This window comes from Filicampus tigris, chromosome 7, assembly GCF_054856515.1.
Source record: "Filicampus tigris isolate MCC_2025a chromosome 7, RoL_Ftig_1.0, whole genome shotgun sequence".
Classification (NCBI taxonomy): domain Eukaryota; kingdom Metazoa; phylum Chordata; class Actinopteri; order Syngnathiformes; family Syngnathidae; genus Filicampus; species Filicampus tigris.
In genome coordinates this window covers 8,805,635-8,822,309 of record NC_141223.1, presented here as the reverse complement: position 1 = coordinate 8,822,309, position 16,675 = coordinate 8,805,635, and the positions used below count along the sequence as shown (strand labels likewise).

General features: G+C 39.8%; 1 protein-coding gene across 1 annotated transcript; it reads right to left on the bottom strand.

Annotated features, from left to right (window-relative positions):
• Positions 1–5,326: 5,326 nt before the first annotated feature.
• On the bottom strand, positions 5,327–15,682 carry arcn1b (archain 1b). The gene is made up of 10 exons (XM_086036244.1): positions 15,460–15,682; positions 14,455–14,718; positions 12,380–12,559; positions 10,750–10,955; positions 10,461–10,622; positions 9,237–9,402; positions 8,771–8,918; positions 8,317–8,425; positions 7,992–8,196; positions 5,327–6,757 (listed from the first exon to the last, which is right to left on the bottom strand). Exons 1-10 carry the CDS (start codon positions 15,460–15,462, stop codon positions 6,668–6,670), a joined length of 1,533 nt encoding a protein of 510 aa, XP_085892370.1. The 5' UTR covers positions 15,463–15,682; the 3' UTR covers positions 5,327–6,667.
• Between the last annotated feature and the right edge of the window lie 993 nt (positions 15,683–16,675).

The window sequence follows — 16,675 nt, the reverse complement described above, 5'->3', positions numbered from 1 at the left end:
AGCACGCCCGCAACCCTCGTAAGGATAAGCGGTTCGGATGATGGATGGAAGGATGAATGATACAACTTTTTTTGTACACTATCGAAAAAACATGTTCATCTTGACAACCAAAAACACTGTGAACGTTCTCCTACCTTGAATCGCACCTTCTTCAGCATCATGCCCAAGTCCAATTGAGTAGCCGGCAACACAGATGGGACGTTACCAAACTTTCCCCCAAGTCTGACCCCCGCTCAGAAATGGCCTTTGCCCCGAGTCCAAATAGCGTAGTAGTGAATTGTCTAGTTTTAATTCCAGTCAAAACATGCACTCTGACTCAGCGGCCCCTCCAAAAAAGTGTGTTTCTCACAAGCCAAAGACAACAGGGCGGCCCGGCTCACCCCTCTCCCTCTCCCTCCTGTGAGACCCTTTCAAAGCTTATCATCCTGTTCATTCATTCGGAAAACAGACACACCCTCTTTTTATGAGGAGAGCGATGCTACGCCCCTCCTCTATAACAACACCCACAGTCCAAGTATGGGTGCTGGTAAACTCACTTCAACTCCTCCCCCTCACTACCACACACAGACACACACACACACACACACACGCACACGAGGCATGTCCCTGCATTTACCCATCTGTTAGACTGCAGCGTCTCAACGGATGTTCCTCATCTTGGCCGTTTGTTGTCTGCTTACAGTCTGCCCTCACTGATATTATATGCAGAACTACATATGTGACGCAATAGCAGAAACAACAGAAAATGTTTGTTGTGAAAGACATGCTTGTTTGAAGTGTGACTAATGAGACCTCAAACCAAAGTGGTCAAGCCCTGTCTGCAGGTCGCTGCCAATAAAGCAGCTTATGTGTAGTTGTAGTTGGTGCTAATTAACTAATGGGTGCTCAAAACATGCTGGCCTGTTTTTTCGGGGTACTGTGAGAGTAGGGTTATAATAGCTTTGGAATTTTCATTATGAATAGTTGTTATTTCATTTTGAGTTTTATTTTTTTAATGGAGTTTTAATTTTCAGAGCAGGTTTGTTAGTTGATATTAGTTTTTATTAGTTTTAATTTTTTTTAAAAAAAATTCTTCTGTTAGATATTGTGTAGTAAAAACTCAACAAAAATATTGTAAAGACAACCATCCACAAAGCAAATGCAAATATTGTATAACAGTCCACAGATTTTAAAGCACAATAGGCAGTGCATGATATGACTTCTCAAGTTAGATGGATCTAACGCCTTCAATAGATAGGATGGTCTCGCTTTCCAACCATTGTTTGCCAAGTTATTGACTTCTAAAGTAGATTTGTGGCTTAAAGTGGAAGTCAACCCAAACATATCTTTTCAAGAATATGTTCTATGCAGGCCCACTAGTTGAAAGAGGACATTCTGATAAATATTGTGTTTGTGGAATAAGATTTGTTTTTCTTTTTTGGTGGAATAAGAGTTAATCCAACTGCTTTTAGCCATCTCTGGGGTCGGCCATTTTGTCACTTCTGTCGACTGAAAATGACATCACAGATGCTCATGGCTCAGGTAACAACCAATCACGGCTCAGCTTCAGAAAACAGGTGAGCCGGTTTCATCTTGACAAGCAAAAAAAACTGTGAACATTCTCCTTCCTTGAATCAAACCTTCTTCAGCATCATGCCCAGGTCCGATTGAGTAGCCAACAACACCATATGCCATATCACTAGGGTAAAACTAACCTGTCTCACGATGGTCTAATCCCAGCTCACGTTCCCTATTAGTGGGTGAACTATCCAACGCTTGGTGAATTCTGCTTCACAATGATAGGAAGAGCCAAAATCGAAGGATCAAAAAGCGACGTTGCTATGAACGCTTGGCCGCCACAAGCCAGTTACGATTAATGAGATATTTTACTGGCCATATTTATCTGTGTTTGGTGTAGAAACTCAGGCAGTAGAAAAACTTTTTTTTTTTTTTTTAAACGGAATAAATTCTCTACAGTTACATACATAATGTTCGATTTTATTTGAATACTGTACTAATTTTTATTTTTTTAATTAAAGGATGCTCAAGAGCTACCTGGATTCCAAACATTATTTGTATTGCTTATTCTGACTTGCATCACTGGTGTGTTGGCATCGATCTCACCTGAACATGCAAACTCCAGACAGGAAGGCCGGGGCACAGATTTGAATTCACAACCAAGCTATGAGTCCAATGTGCTAAATGGCTAACCACACGTCGAGTGCGCCACCACTACTTGAGGTTGTAAATAATATTTGGAAATTGAGTTTACTACAGCTACAGTGCTCATGAAAACCAATAATTTACACAGGTGCATGTTTTATATTTATTTGAAATGTCATGACTTGGCTGTAGCTATTATTCTAAAGTACACCACTAGATGGCAACAACTTAAAGAACTCGATCAGACCGAGACGCTCTTGACCCTTAATTAGTCCATCATATATATATGCCATTTAAAAATAAATATGTATAAAATTTTAAAAACTAATCTAAAAGTAGGTTGACGAAATTTGAACATGAACTTTTTCTTTAATAAAGACTTTTTCCCCCTGAAAACATCGCATTGGTCTAGCTCAGTGGTTACTTCGACTCAGCTTGTGTTTGCTATCTTTACCACGATATTAACGCAATCCTTAACGGGATCGAACCACGGGCGCCGTCCAGTGTTTTGTTCCCTCTCTTTCATTGTCATTGTAATACTAATAAATCATTATTTTTTTATAAGTCGCCGATTGCTCAATTGTAATTGAATGCTGGTGGAATGAACTCCCACCACAAACGACCCTGCACAGGAAAAGCGCCCTCTACAAATGATAGAACATGCTCTGACTTGCTGTTTGGGGGAAAAAAGACTAATTTGTTGTCAGACAGCATATTATTGGGTAACTGCAACCAATTTTCACTCTGAAAATAAGAAAAAGTCATAATATAACCGTGACTCACCAGCGACTTCTATGGGTGATAATACGTCTCAGTGGAGTTGCACAAGAATGCACCAACGTCACGCAATTCTTTTCCAAACAATATAGCGACGTGTTAGCACGATTACAAAAGGGAGAGAGGAAATGTCTTTGCATTTTTACTTGGTATTTAAGTCTTTACCATTCTTACGTCATGAATAGATTTTCCGTTGAGATTTTGACGTTGCATTTCCCATGACTTTAAAGTGATTTATTTCTATTATTTAAAAACACTTCCATCCATCCATTATCTATACCGCTTATCCTCACAAGGGTTTTAAAAACACTTGATATAATTAAATGTATCTGATTATAATTAAGATGCGTCACCTGCATTGGTGCATTTCCGTGTCATAGTTATATGACACAGGGAAATCAGGCGTTTTGATGCTGGTGTGGCTCAGTAGTTACTTCGTAAGTCCAACTCAAAACGTCTCTGGACTCCTGACGGAGTTCGAACCACGGGCGCTGTCCAGCGTTTTGCTACTTGGTCTTAGCGATTTTACACATTTCACTGTGACGAAACGCTGCATTTGACTAGCAAGTGGGACGCTATTCTAGGGTAGAGTTGAATCCACGCACTAAACTTGTGTATTTTCGATGAACCGATTCAAGAGCAAAACATTTCAATATATTTTATGGTTGAAAAGTATAATTGAAGGCGCCACGGTCCTTCTATGTAAGCCATATCAACATATTGGTGAAATTTAGGAAATCAAATTGATAGATGACTCAACAACGAAGTCCTTTGGTAGGATTCCTGTCGCGCATGCGTAAAGCGTCGTCCATGTACAATATTTTTTCATCTCTATTACGCACTATCTTATCTTTTCAAATCACGTGTGGTCCCTGGGCACAAAGGCAAATTTCCCCATGGAACTAAGGGTTGAGGGTTTTTTTTCGGGACGGATTTGTTTTGTGTGGCTGACTTCCGGTTTAATTCCTGTTTTCTCTTGTTCAGAAAAGTCTTTTGCGATACACCTCCTGCGTTAGCTCGACAGGTGCCTGGCACTATTAGCCAACACTATTTAGGATTGGTACTATTAATAATATATTTAGAAATCATTTTAACTACACGTCAGCTATAATCATTTTGTCTCAGGAAAATCTGTAATTTTCATTTAGAGCATGTTTTGTATTTTGTGGATGGACTATAAGTATTGAACATTTCATGGCTTGGCTTTAGCTGTTTTCTAAACTACACCATGAGAAGGCGACAACTTCAAGAACTCTATCGCATCGAAACACTAAATCCAATAAACAATTCTAATACAGTACAGCATTTATTGCATCTTAGATCCTTCACATTCCCTCGCTACTTTGCGGTTCGGTTGTTGCAGCTCTACTCTATTGCGGGTTCTCATTTGTGACCAGAATTTCATCTATTGCAGTTTTACTGCACTATTTTGCAGGTTTTCTTGCTATTCTTATTCCTTCAGACCAGTCAAGAAATGTAGATTTTTTTTTTTGTGGAAATTTTTTTTTTTTTTAAAAAGACTATCCATGATCAGTAGGAGCACGTTCAGAAATTTACTGACGCCCGTGCACTACATCTCTGAGAGTGTATGTGTTCGGAGAGACAGAGCACGCTCCCCTGCCATTAATTTCGGAACACAGCCGATATTCTAAACCAGCTATATCCAAAGTCAGGCCCATGGGTCAATTGCGGCCCATGTTCAAATTTCCACCGGCCTGCAGAACTCTGGCCTAAAATTAATGTGTGGCCTGTCAGTACTGTTAAAAATACACAGGTACAAAAAAGCTATTAATACTTTACTAGAAGATTGCAGCTTGTGAAGATTAAGTGGATAAATGTGTGGAACAAATGTTCTGCTGAACTGATTAAAAGTGAGCTCATTGTGAGCCTCAACTATGATGTCTTGCTCAGAGTTTTACTTTGCAGTAGTCAAAAACAAACCGCTCCTCGCTGCAGCACGATCTCAGAACAAATATAAATGGAAAAATAGGCTGTCTCCACAACATGGCATTGAGCTGTTCAATTGCAGGGCACACATAAACGAACACTATTCACCCTCACAATCATATAGGGACAATTTAGAGCAGGGGTCTCCAAATTTTATGCAGAGGGCCAGATTTGGTGAGGTGAAAATGTGTGGGGGCCGACCATTCAGCTTCAAGTTGCTTAAAATGTTCCCGGCATTTGTTACCAGTCACCTTGTCGAAGTTTGCATGTTTCGTCTGGTAGTGACTCTTGATATTGAATTCTTGAAAACAGCCAGTCTCATAGCGAACTTTCCACTTATCCTGGAAGCAAAATTATTTTACAGTCTCTATTTTAGAAAAGGGCTAATAATACAGAAAAAATATACCACTGCAATGATAATACTTTTTAACTAATTACAGACATTGACACAACAACCATGTCATTTTCAAGAATACATTTTATTACATTAAAGATTCTGTTTTCCCCTAAATTGTACAATGGAATGTTACGATTCCCCTTCAGAAATTTAGTTAAAAATGCTTGATCAAGTCATTTCCAACATCATCCATACAACCGTTACCAAATTGAAATTTGGGGAGTCCAAGTGAAAAATAAACAGAGACATTCTCATTTCTTAATAATCTTGATTTTAGTCAGAGTTATCAAAACAAAAAACTGACTGATGACTAAATGGTTGATCAAGGGTGTTGGCCCCCAGTTCTTATCTTTGGGGTGCGAAAGGCCCAGTTTCAAGATGCGCTGTAGTTTATTTGCATTTTTGTGGGGTGGCGGGAATGAGTGGTGGGGGTGGTGTTGCATTTAGAGCTTCATTGTTTGTGGCTCTTGTTGAGGGTACATCTCACCATTATTCAATTGCCATAAGTAAAACCCAGTTTACTTTTGAGGTGCTACGACGGCGTTATAAAAATATTAAAGTTGCGATAGTCAAATAAATTCAGTGGTGGGTAGGATCTGCTCTTCCATGTCAAACTTCACTGCCATGTGGTGGAAAACGATGACAAATTATACAGCAAAAAGTAACAAAAAATCTCAATGTTAAAAATAAAAAGGACACATTGCTATAAGATGAAGATGACAGCAGATTTATATCGAGCATTTACTTTTGAGCTGAGGTCCATTCCGTAACCTTTCTAAAATGTCCTGACAAGAAAAAAAAAAGAAAAAAAGTGAGATATCGGAGAGAACAACAATAGTTTGATTGCTTACCATACCGGATACAAAACAAGAACTCTGTAGTTAAGGACAAGAACATTTTGAAGAAGAAAGCAAGAACCTCAATAAGCCCTATCAAACTATTGCAATGCAACATTGAGAGGGAAGAAGTGTGGTTGTGGAGGATGCATGTAAGTAAGTACGTGGGCCAATTCGAGCGAAGGCCGATACCATTGCCTCGTGTTTTCCCCCCAAGCGCTCGTCCCATAGTAGTACTAACAGACTTAAGTGTGATGTGTCCAGTAGCCTGCCCCGCAATCATCCTCGGCCTCCGTTCGGCTCAACGACAGTATCGCTGTAGTTCCGAAATCTCAATTTTTAACACTATAGATGATCCTCTCGCTCTTACAAACATAAATACACCACTGCAGCTCTATTTGCCAGAGGGATGATGGAGTCCTGTTGATGTACACAGTCTGTGTAATAGTATACAGGGTGGGCAGGCAAGGAATTGTCAATCGTTCTCTGGAGCACAGATTTGGACTATTTGTCGTGGGCCGTTTTTTTTATTTTCCACTTTTTTTTTTTTTTAACCCACAGAATATTCTTACAGGATTTCATATTTGTCGACAACAAAGGAGGTCTCTGAAGAGAATCGGACAGAGGCGTCTCCATCTACGTGAGTCACTTTGGCAACCTGATGCACAGAGAAAAACAAAACATGTTCATCATTGGCATGTTTCAGACGGGCAGCAAAGCCTAAAAAACAATTAAATCAGCCAATCAACTGTAAGGCTTTTTAAGACCTAAAATAGCGCAACACGAAAACTACGAGAATGAGTTGATGTTGCAAATCCAGGACAGCTTGTCCTTCCAAATATATATATGGGCCCATTATTCGGAAACATTTATATACCAGTATATCGTCGCACATGTATGGTCAATTACGTCTTTTTAATTTTCACGTTAATGGGACGTCTCTAATGTGGAAACCCCATTAAGGAAATAATACAATAAAATGGTCAAGTGTTTAATAGGCCTGTCATGATAATTACTATATCAACTTATCGTTGGATAAATAAAATAGACTCAAATTTTTTTTTTTCTGGGTTTGATAAATTGTCATTTACATATGCCATGTGCATTGTCGCACTTGCGTTGTTCCCTCTCCTGTCAGTCGAAATGCTCGCCGCTGTGGGAGGCGGGATTTTCTCTCTTACACGCACACGCACAAGAAGACAGGCAGTAGAAAGCGCTTTGACGCAGAGAGAAAGGAGTTCGTTTTCTGGTGGCCGTAGGTAAACTTGAGCAGTATAAACGGAATTATTTCCAAAACTGAATGACACAGGGACTGTGTAGGTCACAACATTTTGGGTCGGATTCAAGCTAGAACAAAGCTTGGTGTGTTGAATTCGTATGAAGAAATTCTCAACATAAACCTCGATCCATACAAGACAAACATCCTATCCAATTTCTTCAACTGGTGACAAAAAAAAAAAAACGTGGCAGGACAAGGAGGGCCTCCATTTCCCGACAGTTTGCAATTATAGCGCCTCATAGAGACAGCGGTGCTCACGTTATGACTAAACAGATGCAGCCTTTAAACAGTGTTGAGAAAGCAGCGTCTCAAGAAATGCTGCAGACCTCTGACAGGCGGTACGAATTGCCCCAAATACATGTACATTTATCAACCGTCCATTACATAGTTTGAGAAAATAGATCGTCCTGAAAAATGTGCTATGGTGACAGGTCTACGTATTAATATGATATTAGAAACCAACGGGTAGGAATAGATAAATTGACTTTCTCCCTTTTGAAGATGTAAACAGTACCAAATGATGTAATCTATTGCTGCTTTATTTGATATTTTTCAGTTGATATGTTCAAATAAAGCAATCAATCAGTCAACAGCTTTCGAGCCAAGTTCGTACCTGGATGTCGCAGTAGTTGCGTTTGGACACAAAGGACACGTTAACGGGAAAGAAGTCATTGGGCTGTCCGCTAATGCTGAACTCCAGGCTGCCCGTCTTGTTGTTGGCATCGATGACGGGTAGGCACCACTCCAGGACGTTTCGCCTGCTGTCGTGTTTGTACTCTCCGTCCAGATCGCCGATGACAGGCGCGCCAACGCCAGACCTGCACGGGGGTAACACACATTGTGATGACACTTATGGATGGCATTATTTTAATGAAAGAGATGGCAAGATCTTATTTTTACTAATGCCAATTATGTCACTATGTGTTTCAGCTACTTACGGCACTGGTATGGTTATGACCACGTCATTGAGTTCCAGGCTTTCTTCCTGCAGCTCGTATTCAATGTTGACGTCGCAGCCGTTGCCGCTCTCTGAAGGCCAGCAGTTTACTGAGGGATAAATGACACATTGCGGATGAAAAGGACAGTTGACAGTCAACTGCTGAGTCCCACTGCCCTCAAAAATGCGCAAAAGTAAAATTGGTTTGCTGCAATTAGCTTGATAGTTCGCTGTTCCACGCCGACACGACTCGCCACGCACCAAACTCAAAAGTACTGTATAAAGAAAAAAAACAATGCGATGACTGCAAACCGCAAATATACATTGATGTACTTTTTGTATGGCTGCCTGCTGTGCCTGATTTGAGCTATGCTCATGCAGCAATCAAAATGCACTTGCGAATGGAGTACGCAACAAACCAAACATTGTCTTATTTGCTGTACATTCGGACTTACTGGTTAAAGGTATGAGCGACTCGTCTGTGGTCTGTAGTCTCCATTTCAGCACGCCAACATCGTTGTTGAGAGGGAAGGACTTCTCAGGGTTCTTCAGGCCAATCACCGAGTCCGAAGTGAACAACTTCTTGTCTACATTGGGATGTGTCTAAGGGGCACATGATGGCACATGTCTGTTGATAGCTGGTCAATATCTATTTGTTCCTAAGTGACGTATCTGGTACGCCGGTATGCGTTGAATGTACGGCGTTGCCGTATAATACAAATGCTTCATCATTTTGAAATTCGAAAGGCTTGAAATAAATATTTTTTTAAAAATCATGTGATGGATATGTCAAACGATATTTGCACAACTTGCACAGTTGTGACTAGTTAATACAAATCGAGTCAAATCGAGTAATGTGAGTACATTACTAGTGACGATGAATTGTCTCAAGTGCGTGCATTTATTTTGCAAAGCACCTACTTGCAGCTGTAATCCTTTGCTGTCATTATTGATGAGAACAAGGCGGATGCGTCCGTTCTTGTCGTCTGTGACTCGGAGCGTCACCATGCCCAGCACCTCCATGTTCTGCAGCCCGCCATCACGACCGCAAGTGAGCGAGATCTTATCTTCAACACGAAGATGTACACTGTTGAGTGCAAAACAAAAAAAATGAATGAATAGCTACTGTTTTTCATGTTTTTTTTTGTTTTTTTTGCAGTAAGTCATTGTTCGTAAATAGTACCAATATCTAAAATACACAAAAAACATTACTTTGCATCGATTCTCTGTGGCAATTCCTACATCGAGTCCTGAATCAAAGCATAACAGACCACAAAAACAAGTAATGCGTACTCCATGGCACAAAGTTGCTATCACTGTTTGAATCGAACGATTGTTGGTTGTAGGGCCAACCATATTCCTGTTTACAATACAATAAAATACAACTTTATTTGTATAGCACATTTCACAACAGCTACAGCTGTTAGATTCTATTGAAAGGCTTGCTTACATTTTTACTGTGTTGGGAACAAAACACATTAACCAATTTGGGCCAGAGAAAAAGCACTTGAGAACGGAAGAATAGTTTGGAAGTGTATCAGAAGATTGAGATTATCACTCACTTGGAGTAACTTTTTTTTTTTTTTCAAGAATATGTTCTATGCAGGCCCACTAGTTGAAACCAGGCAACATGATTAATATGAAATACAAGTTAAGCAGCAAAATCCACCCGTTTTTAGCCATCTCAGGCGGCGGCCATTTTGTCTTCTGTCGACTGAAAATGACATCACAGACCCTCGGGGCTCAGATAACGACCAATCACAGCGAATCTGTTTTCTGAGGCTGAGCTGTGATTGGTTGTTACCTGAGCAGTTGTGATGTCATTTGCAGTCGACAGAAGTGACAAAATGGCCGCCCCGAGAGATGGCTAAAACGGGTGGATTTCTCATATTCCACAAACACGATGTTAATCAGAATGCTGTGTTTCAACTAGTGGGCCTGCATAGAGCATATTCTTAAAAATATACCTGTTTGGGTTGACTTCCGCTTTAACTCTAAGGTGAGGCGGCACAGAAACTGAATTAACTTTATACACCTTAAACCCTGTGGTGTAACATAAAGTGACCGTTCATCTTCGAAACTATTCATTAGAATTTTGTTCAAACTATTATTTATTTTGTTGAATGGATCAAGACGAGTCCCAACCTCTCTACATTCACTGGTGGTGGTAGTGCTTTCGAAACATCTGAGCCTCTCTTCCCAGAGGATGGCATGATAGTTTCGCCCTCTGACTTCAACTTGTCAACAAAGTTGTCCACTTCTTTCCCTTTAGCACCTAGCTTCAGTGCCTTACTTGGTCCACTTGGTCTGGAAAGTGGGAGAAAAAAAAACAATTTGTCAAACAAACATCCCGTGGCCATTTAAAAGAACAATGGCAGGGCGAAAAAAGAACAACTGGTGCATAATCCAAATGTGTATTTCTTATTTTGCATGCCTGACTGGAGCTGGAGTGATCTTGGGCTTTTCTGGCTCGACGATGCTTTCTGTGATGATCGATCCTGAGGAGATGCTGGTCATGCCACCGCTGCCAAAGCCACCAAAAGCTGGTCCCTTCTTGCCAGAACGCTCTGCATCCCTTCTAGCCTGCTGCAACTCCTTGGCCTTTCTCCTCATCTCAGCCTTGGCTTCTCTTTCCTGGGTCTGCGGGTTGACAAAATATGAATCAGAATGTGCCAAATGCATCACATGTAGGCAGGAATTTGACTTGGCAAACAGTGCTTAAAAACATAAAACAATTAAAACTTTTTTGTTTTAAAAAGACTAAATAATTAGACAATAAGTGCACATTGGCTGTAACAAATATGACTATATTTGTTATTGAAAAGGTTTATTCGTAATTAAATCCCCAATAAGTAATTTTGGAGTCATTTGGATTTAAGAGACTATATCCGAGACAAGAAGGGAGGTGAGAGACTATATAATAAACTATCGTGTGCTAAATCATAAATCACTTGGACTAATGGCAACTCTAAAGTTTACTGAGAAATTAGTGATCAGTCTCCAATAGCTAAATTGGAGGGTAATTTGGCAGGGGATTAGCGTTTGCAGACTGGCCTTGGACATACGGAGTACATCTTCATTCTTTGCAGTTTACAAAGCACAAACCGTATTCCAACGTTTTAATTCCAGGCATCTATTTTATTCTTCAATTCTCTTCTTGATTTGCCTCAGTGTTTTGGATATGTGTCCTGTTGCGACACCCATACACTATTGAGCTTCAACTGTTGGGCAGATGGCCTAAAGATCTTCTGAAAATATCTTGAGAAACTTGTGAATTCATGTCCATTGATGATAGAAAGCTGTCTAGGACCTGAAGTAGCAAAGCACGCCCATACCGTGATGTTCCCTCCACCATGCTTCACACTCGGTGACGGATTTAATGTCAACATTTTTCCTCCACATTTGGTGTTGTGTTCCTCTCACACAATTCAACTTTGGTTTCATCTGCCCACAGAACATTTTTGCCAGTACTACTGTGGAAGTTCCAAGTGCTCCTTAGCTAATTTCAAAACATGCAACTGTTTTTTTTTTTTCTTTCCTTTCTTTCTTTAAAAGACAGCAACAGCAATATTGGTATTACGACAGACATCTGGTTTGAGAGAGGAGATTTGAGATTGTTCGTGAAAAGCTTTAAGCCACACCTCTAATCTCATCTCATTGATTGGACTCCGGTTAGCTCATACCTGACACTGACAAGCTCTTGCAGAATCCGTAGCCTAGAGGTTCACTTATTTTTTTTTTCCTCCTGTGCTGTGAATGGATCCATGTTATTTTCAATAAAAATATGAAAACATGCAATTGTTTGTGTAGTATTGGTTTAAGTAGACTGATTATTCTTGTGATTTAGATGATCAGACCACATTGTATGACCAATTTATTCAGAAATTCCAAAGGGTTCGCATACTTTATCCACCAACTGCAGCTGCTGCACGGTGCTTAGTATTTGTCTTTTCCTTGCAATTGTGCACAGAATTGTGCACAGACGGCTGAGTGTTGTGTTGGACCCCTGGAAAATGGAGTCTAAACCCAGCCTGAAAAGGCCCGGGCCCAACTATTGAACTCACCTCTCTGACAGCACGGAAAACCTTTTCCTCATGGGAGTCCATCTCTGTGAAGGTGCGGATTTGAGCCAGGTTGACACTCTCTCTGTAGCCGAGAGCCACAATCTCATCAAAGGCAAAGATCAGGTCAAAACAGTGCTCTGATATTTCGCTCTCCTCCAGCACTCGGCAGTATTCCGGGATCTGGACAGGCATAAAGGGGAATACTTGACGTCAGTGTCTTGCATGAAGGTCAGTGTTTCTTAGCTATTATGATTTGAGTAATATGTGGGGGAGGGGGGTCTGGAATGAAATCCTGATTCATTGGGTCCTGGACAATTGCCATAATAGCTAACAATTACCCTAGCTTCAGGTTATATTGTAACAATATTATTTCTTATTTTTTTCCCCCACCATGCTGTCTCTCGCAGGTCAGTCTTGGTTTGAGAGAGGTGATCAATGGAATCAATGTTCTCAATCACTACATCTTTGCAGATTGTCGTTTTTGTTTTTGTTATTAATTCATTAGCATTGCAGAGGGACTCTAGAACCCGATCAGAAACACTTTTACTACAATGTTTATACTTAAGTTTGTATCGCCAAATACACCGTTACTGTGAAGGGATTCAATTTATATTGCGATATTGAGGATAAGCGGTTGAGAAAAAGGATGGATGGATATAATATATTGAATACATATATCACAAATATGATTTGGTTTCACAATCCAGTCCTGAGTTTTGATTTTAATCAATAACCATAAATTAGCTCAAAATTACAATAGTCGATTTCATATTTTTTTTAATCAATTTCTGAAACATTTTTCAGGCCTCCTCTTTAAGATTGACATCTAAAATTGTATAAAAACATGATGTGATGCACTTAATAAAAGTGAGAAAATTTAACAGTCAAAGTGTGTTGTATAATTTTTATAGAATAACTGAAAATATATCATTCTCATGATATAAAATGGGCTATATCTATATCGCCCAGCTGTAGATGTGAAATTAAGGCTGTATCGCCCAGCCCTGGTGTGTAGATAAGAATGTGTATTTAGTATTACTTAAAACAATTACAGACACCTACTGGTACTACAAGTTTTTTTTTAATCCCTGAGGTGTGGTGTTGATTTGTTCAAGTTGTGGCATACCATCTATCGGTTTGAATACAGCAAATGAAATTCTCACTTACTAAAGAAATGTTTTAAGTAGAATCACTCAAAACATACATGCACAACGAGACAATCCCAAATAGGGTTTCATTGCAATATTGCAACTGCGATTTAAGATGCGATTATTTTTCAAGGTTCGAACAAGCACAAGCAATAAATTAATCTATATTACAATAAAGAACGTCAGATTTATTATACCTGTAAATCTTGCCTCATAGGTTATGCTTTTTGACAAAATAAAATAAATAAACCATAATGTAATATGAAAGTTTATTTCTCTTCAATTATTGTAGAGTAGCTCTGTCGGCCCATTTTGATATTGATGGTGAAAGTGAGCAATATTTTCAAATTTGATTAACGCATTCACTGCTATTGACGAATGTACTTGCCTTTTTACAGTCCAGACATTAAATCCCAGGAATTTATTTATATTTTTTCAACTTTAGGGTAAAAGAAGTTCTGAAAATATCTGGCAGTGAATGAGTTAATATCTGGTGTGCGCATCTTCGTGTCTCATCTTGTATTCGCCAAAACAGCAGGCCCGCAATCTATCAGGTTCATTTTAATGCAAGGCGCAATGTTCAAAACAGATGTGACGTCAAGTCCTTGACTGTTCCTTTCCTCGCACCCACTAGTTGCCATTGAGTGATACGCCAGATCGTTGTTGTCATATATAGTGTTGAAATGAAGAAGAGTTTTTGTTTCCCCCCCCAAATCACAGCCTTCGCAATTTGATTCTAATACAATGTGATGTTGATTTGAATTTGATTAATTGTTGAGCCCTTGTTTAAAGTGGCGTCACACTGACCTTTCAAGATAGCCAGCCATACAGCAGGTGTGAACAGTGAGTACAGTCCAGAACATTTGAAATTGATCAGGGACACACAACACCGCAGCAACGTAATCACACCAACAAGGGAAGGCTTACCACACGAGAGAAGAGTCTGAGTGTTTCAAGGTCCTCAAGGATATTGCTGTTCTTTGTGGTGATGAGGACCATGTACAGCTTTTCCAGCGGCTGGTACACATAACGGACACTGTCCGTTTCCACAAAGGTATGTTGCTTCCCCGTGTTCATCAGTTTTGGAAATGCAGCAAGGAGACCCTCAATTCGTGTCCGCGTCATTTCGACGAACTGCCGCGAAACGATGGCCTTGCCAGCCTTGGTGCACACCGCCGCTGCCAACAGCACCTGGAGATGATGACACAGTATGTCATACTGTATGTAACACACAACACTGTACGCACAGACTGTCAGAACTGATAGATTATAAATCTTAAACTGCAATACAAAATATAAACAATTGGGTGAAATGATAAGAGATGGGACAAGAAACATTCAAATCAAAGAGTATTGAACGAACCAGTTGTTATTTCCTACATTACGAATTGCCTGTTTGGGTGGTTGTACACACGACCAAAATCCACTTTCAACTACAACCAATTGAGGGGGCCGATTTTACACATAAGGTCTTTGATAGCTGAACGGTAAACTAGGAAACCACGATAAATACACATCAACCAATGACACAAGACAATGAAAGTATATGTTGTGGATGATAACAGAACTCGAACCATCTGTGACGTTATCTGGAGAAGGTTTGAGAGTGATTTGCTCACTGACAGCAGTAAACGTTAGCAAAGCTCCTCCTACAGACAGCAGCGAGCTAGTCACGTCAGCACAGCCTGTAACACAACTGTGTTACCCATTCAGCTAGAGCACTCAGTTCTAATGCCTGGAATTAAATTCGCGTCAAAAATGACAGCTCTACGAAAATACCCGTAGTGTCATTCAAAACGTTCGTTGTATAATTTCACTTTCTGAGACCCAACTGTTACCTCGCATTAGCCAGCTACAATGCTTGGCCTGTGTTTTGAAGCTAAGGCCCAACGAAACGTATTTAACTTTCTGGATCTGACGTTTCTTACTCACCATTTTTGCTTCTCTTTCTGAAGATTAACGGCCTTCAGCTTCTTAGTCTTTTTTTGCTTAGGTTCTTTTAATCACTCCGAAGAGGCAAGGTAAGGCGGTAGCGCTCACTTGAGTATGTCTAAATGTTAGCTTGCCTGGCGTCAATATGGCAGCAGTGCAGAGCCACGTCTCCACCGGAAGTACAGCGCTAGACCAGCCCTCAATGCAAACCTGTGACGTGTTGCATTCACGTCCTCGCGTGATTCTTAAAATGACAAACGAGAAACGACCAAGATCATTACATTTCATTTTTTGCTGTGGGAATAACAAATTTCATATTGCCTATTCTAAAAGATGTTAATCTGTTAATTTGTGGACATTCCTGACTTTCTGAGCCCTGTTGAAGTTGCCATTGAGTAAAGTAGACGCTAGTCTAGAGTGTGTGGAGTTGTGTGAGTGATGAGTACAGTTCAGCCCATATTACTGTACACTATCAGAAACACTTACCTACATTCACAACATAAATGTTGTTGAATGAAATTGAATGTACTCATTTCCAACAGTCTATTGCAGGGGTCGGCCACCTTTTACACTCAAAGAGCCATTTTGACCCATTTTTCACGGAAAAGAAAACACTGAGAGCCGCAAACACTTTTTGACATGTAAAATGAAGATGTATGTATGTATGTATGTATGTATGTATGTATGTATGTATGTATGTATGTATGTATGTATGTTTGCAAAATAACTGTCTGAATATTTTTCCTGGTCAATGGGACTTCTGCTTCAGAACCTTTGCGCAGATGCAGTGTGTGCTTTCTGTGAGAATGAAGTAGAGACAATAGACCACTTTTTTTTAATGTGCTCGAACTCAAATGTTTTGGAAGCGTGTGAAAGATTGGACTCGCGGACATTTCGAAGATCCACCCGTATCAAGAGACATTTTAACATTTGGAACTTTTCTTGCACCCAAAGACAAAGAACTGTGTTATAATTTAATTATCTTTCTAGCCATTTTTTTTTCTTCACAAAGAAAGACTTCTTAAATCACCCCCCAACTTTAACAATTTTTTTAATTGAATTTGAGATATATTTAAAATCCCTAAAATGTATCAAGAATGAAAAGTATGACAGCATTTATGACCTATTGTCTACTCTTATCACAAGTGGATAACCCTTTACAAAGTTGGATTTGTGTGTAGTGTGTTCTTTTGTTTTGCATTGAAAATTTGAATTA

What these genes read in the sequence shown, in the direction of transcription:
- arcn1b (XM_086036244.1), bottom strand. An exon ending in TTTTCCGTGCTGTCAGAGAG is followed by an intron (nt 10,956 to 12,379) that starts GTGAGTTCAATA and finishes GTCAACCCGCAG; the next exon opens with ACCCAGGAAAGAGAAGCCAA. An exon ending in ATCACTCCAGCTCCAGTCAG is followed by an intron (nt 10,623 to 10,749) that starts GCATGCAAAATA and finishes CCCACTTTCCAG; the next exon opens with ACCAAGTGGACCAAGTAAGG.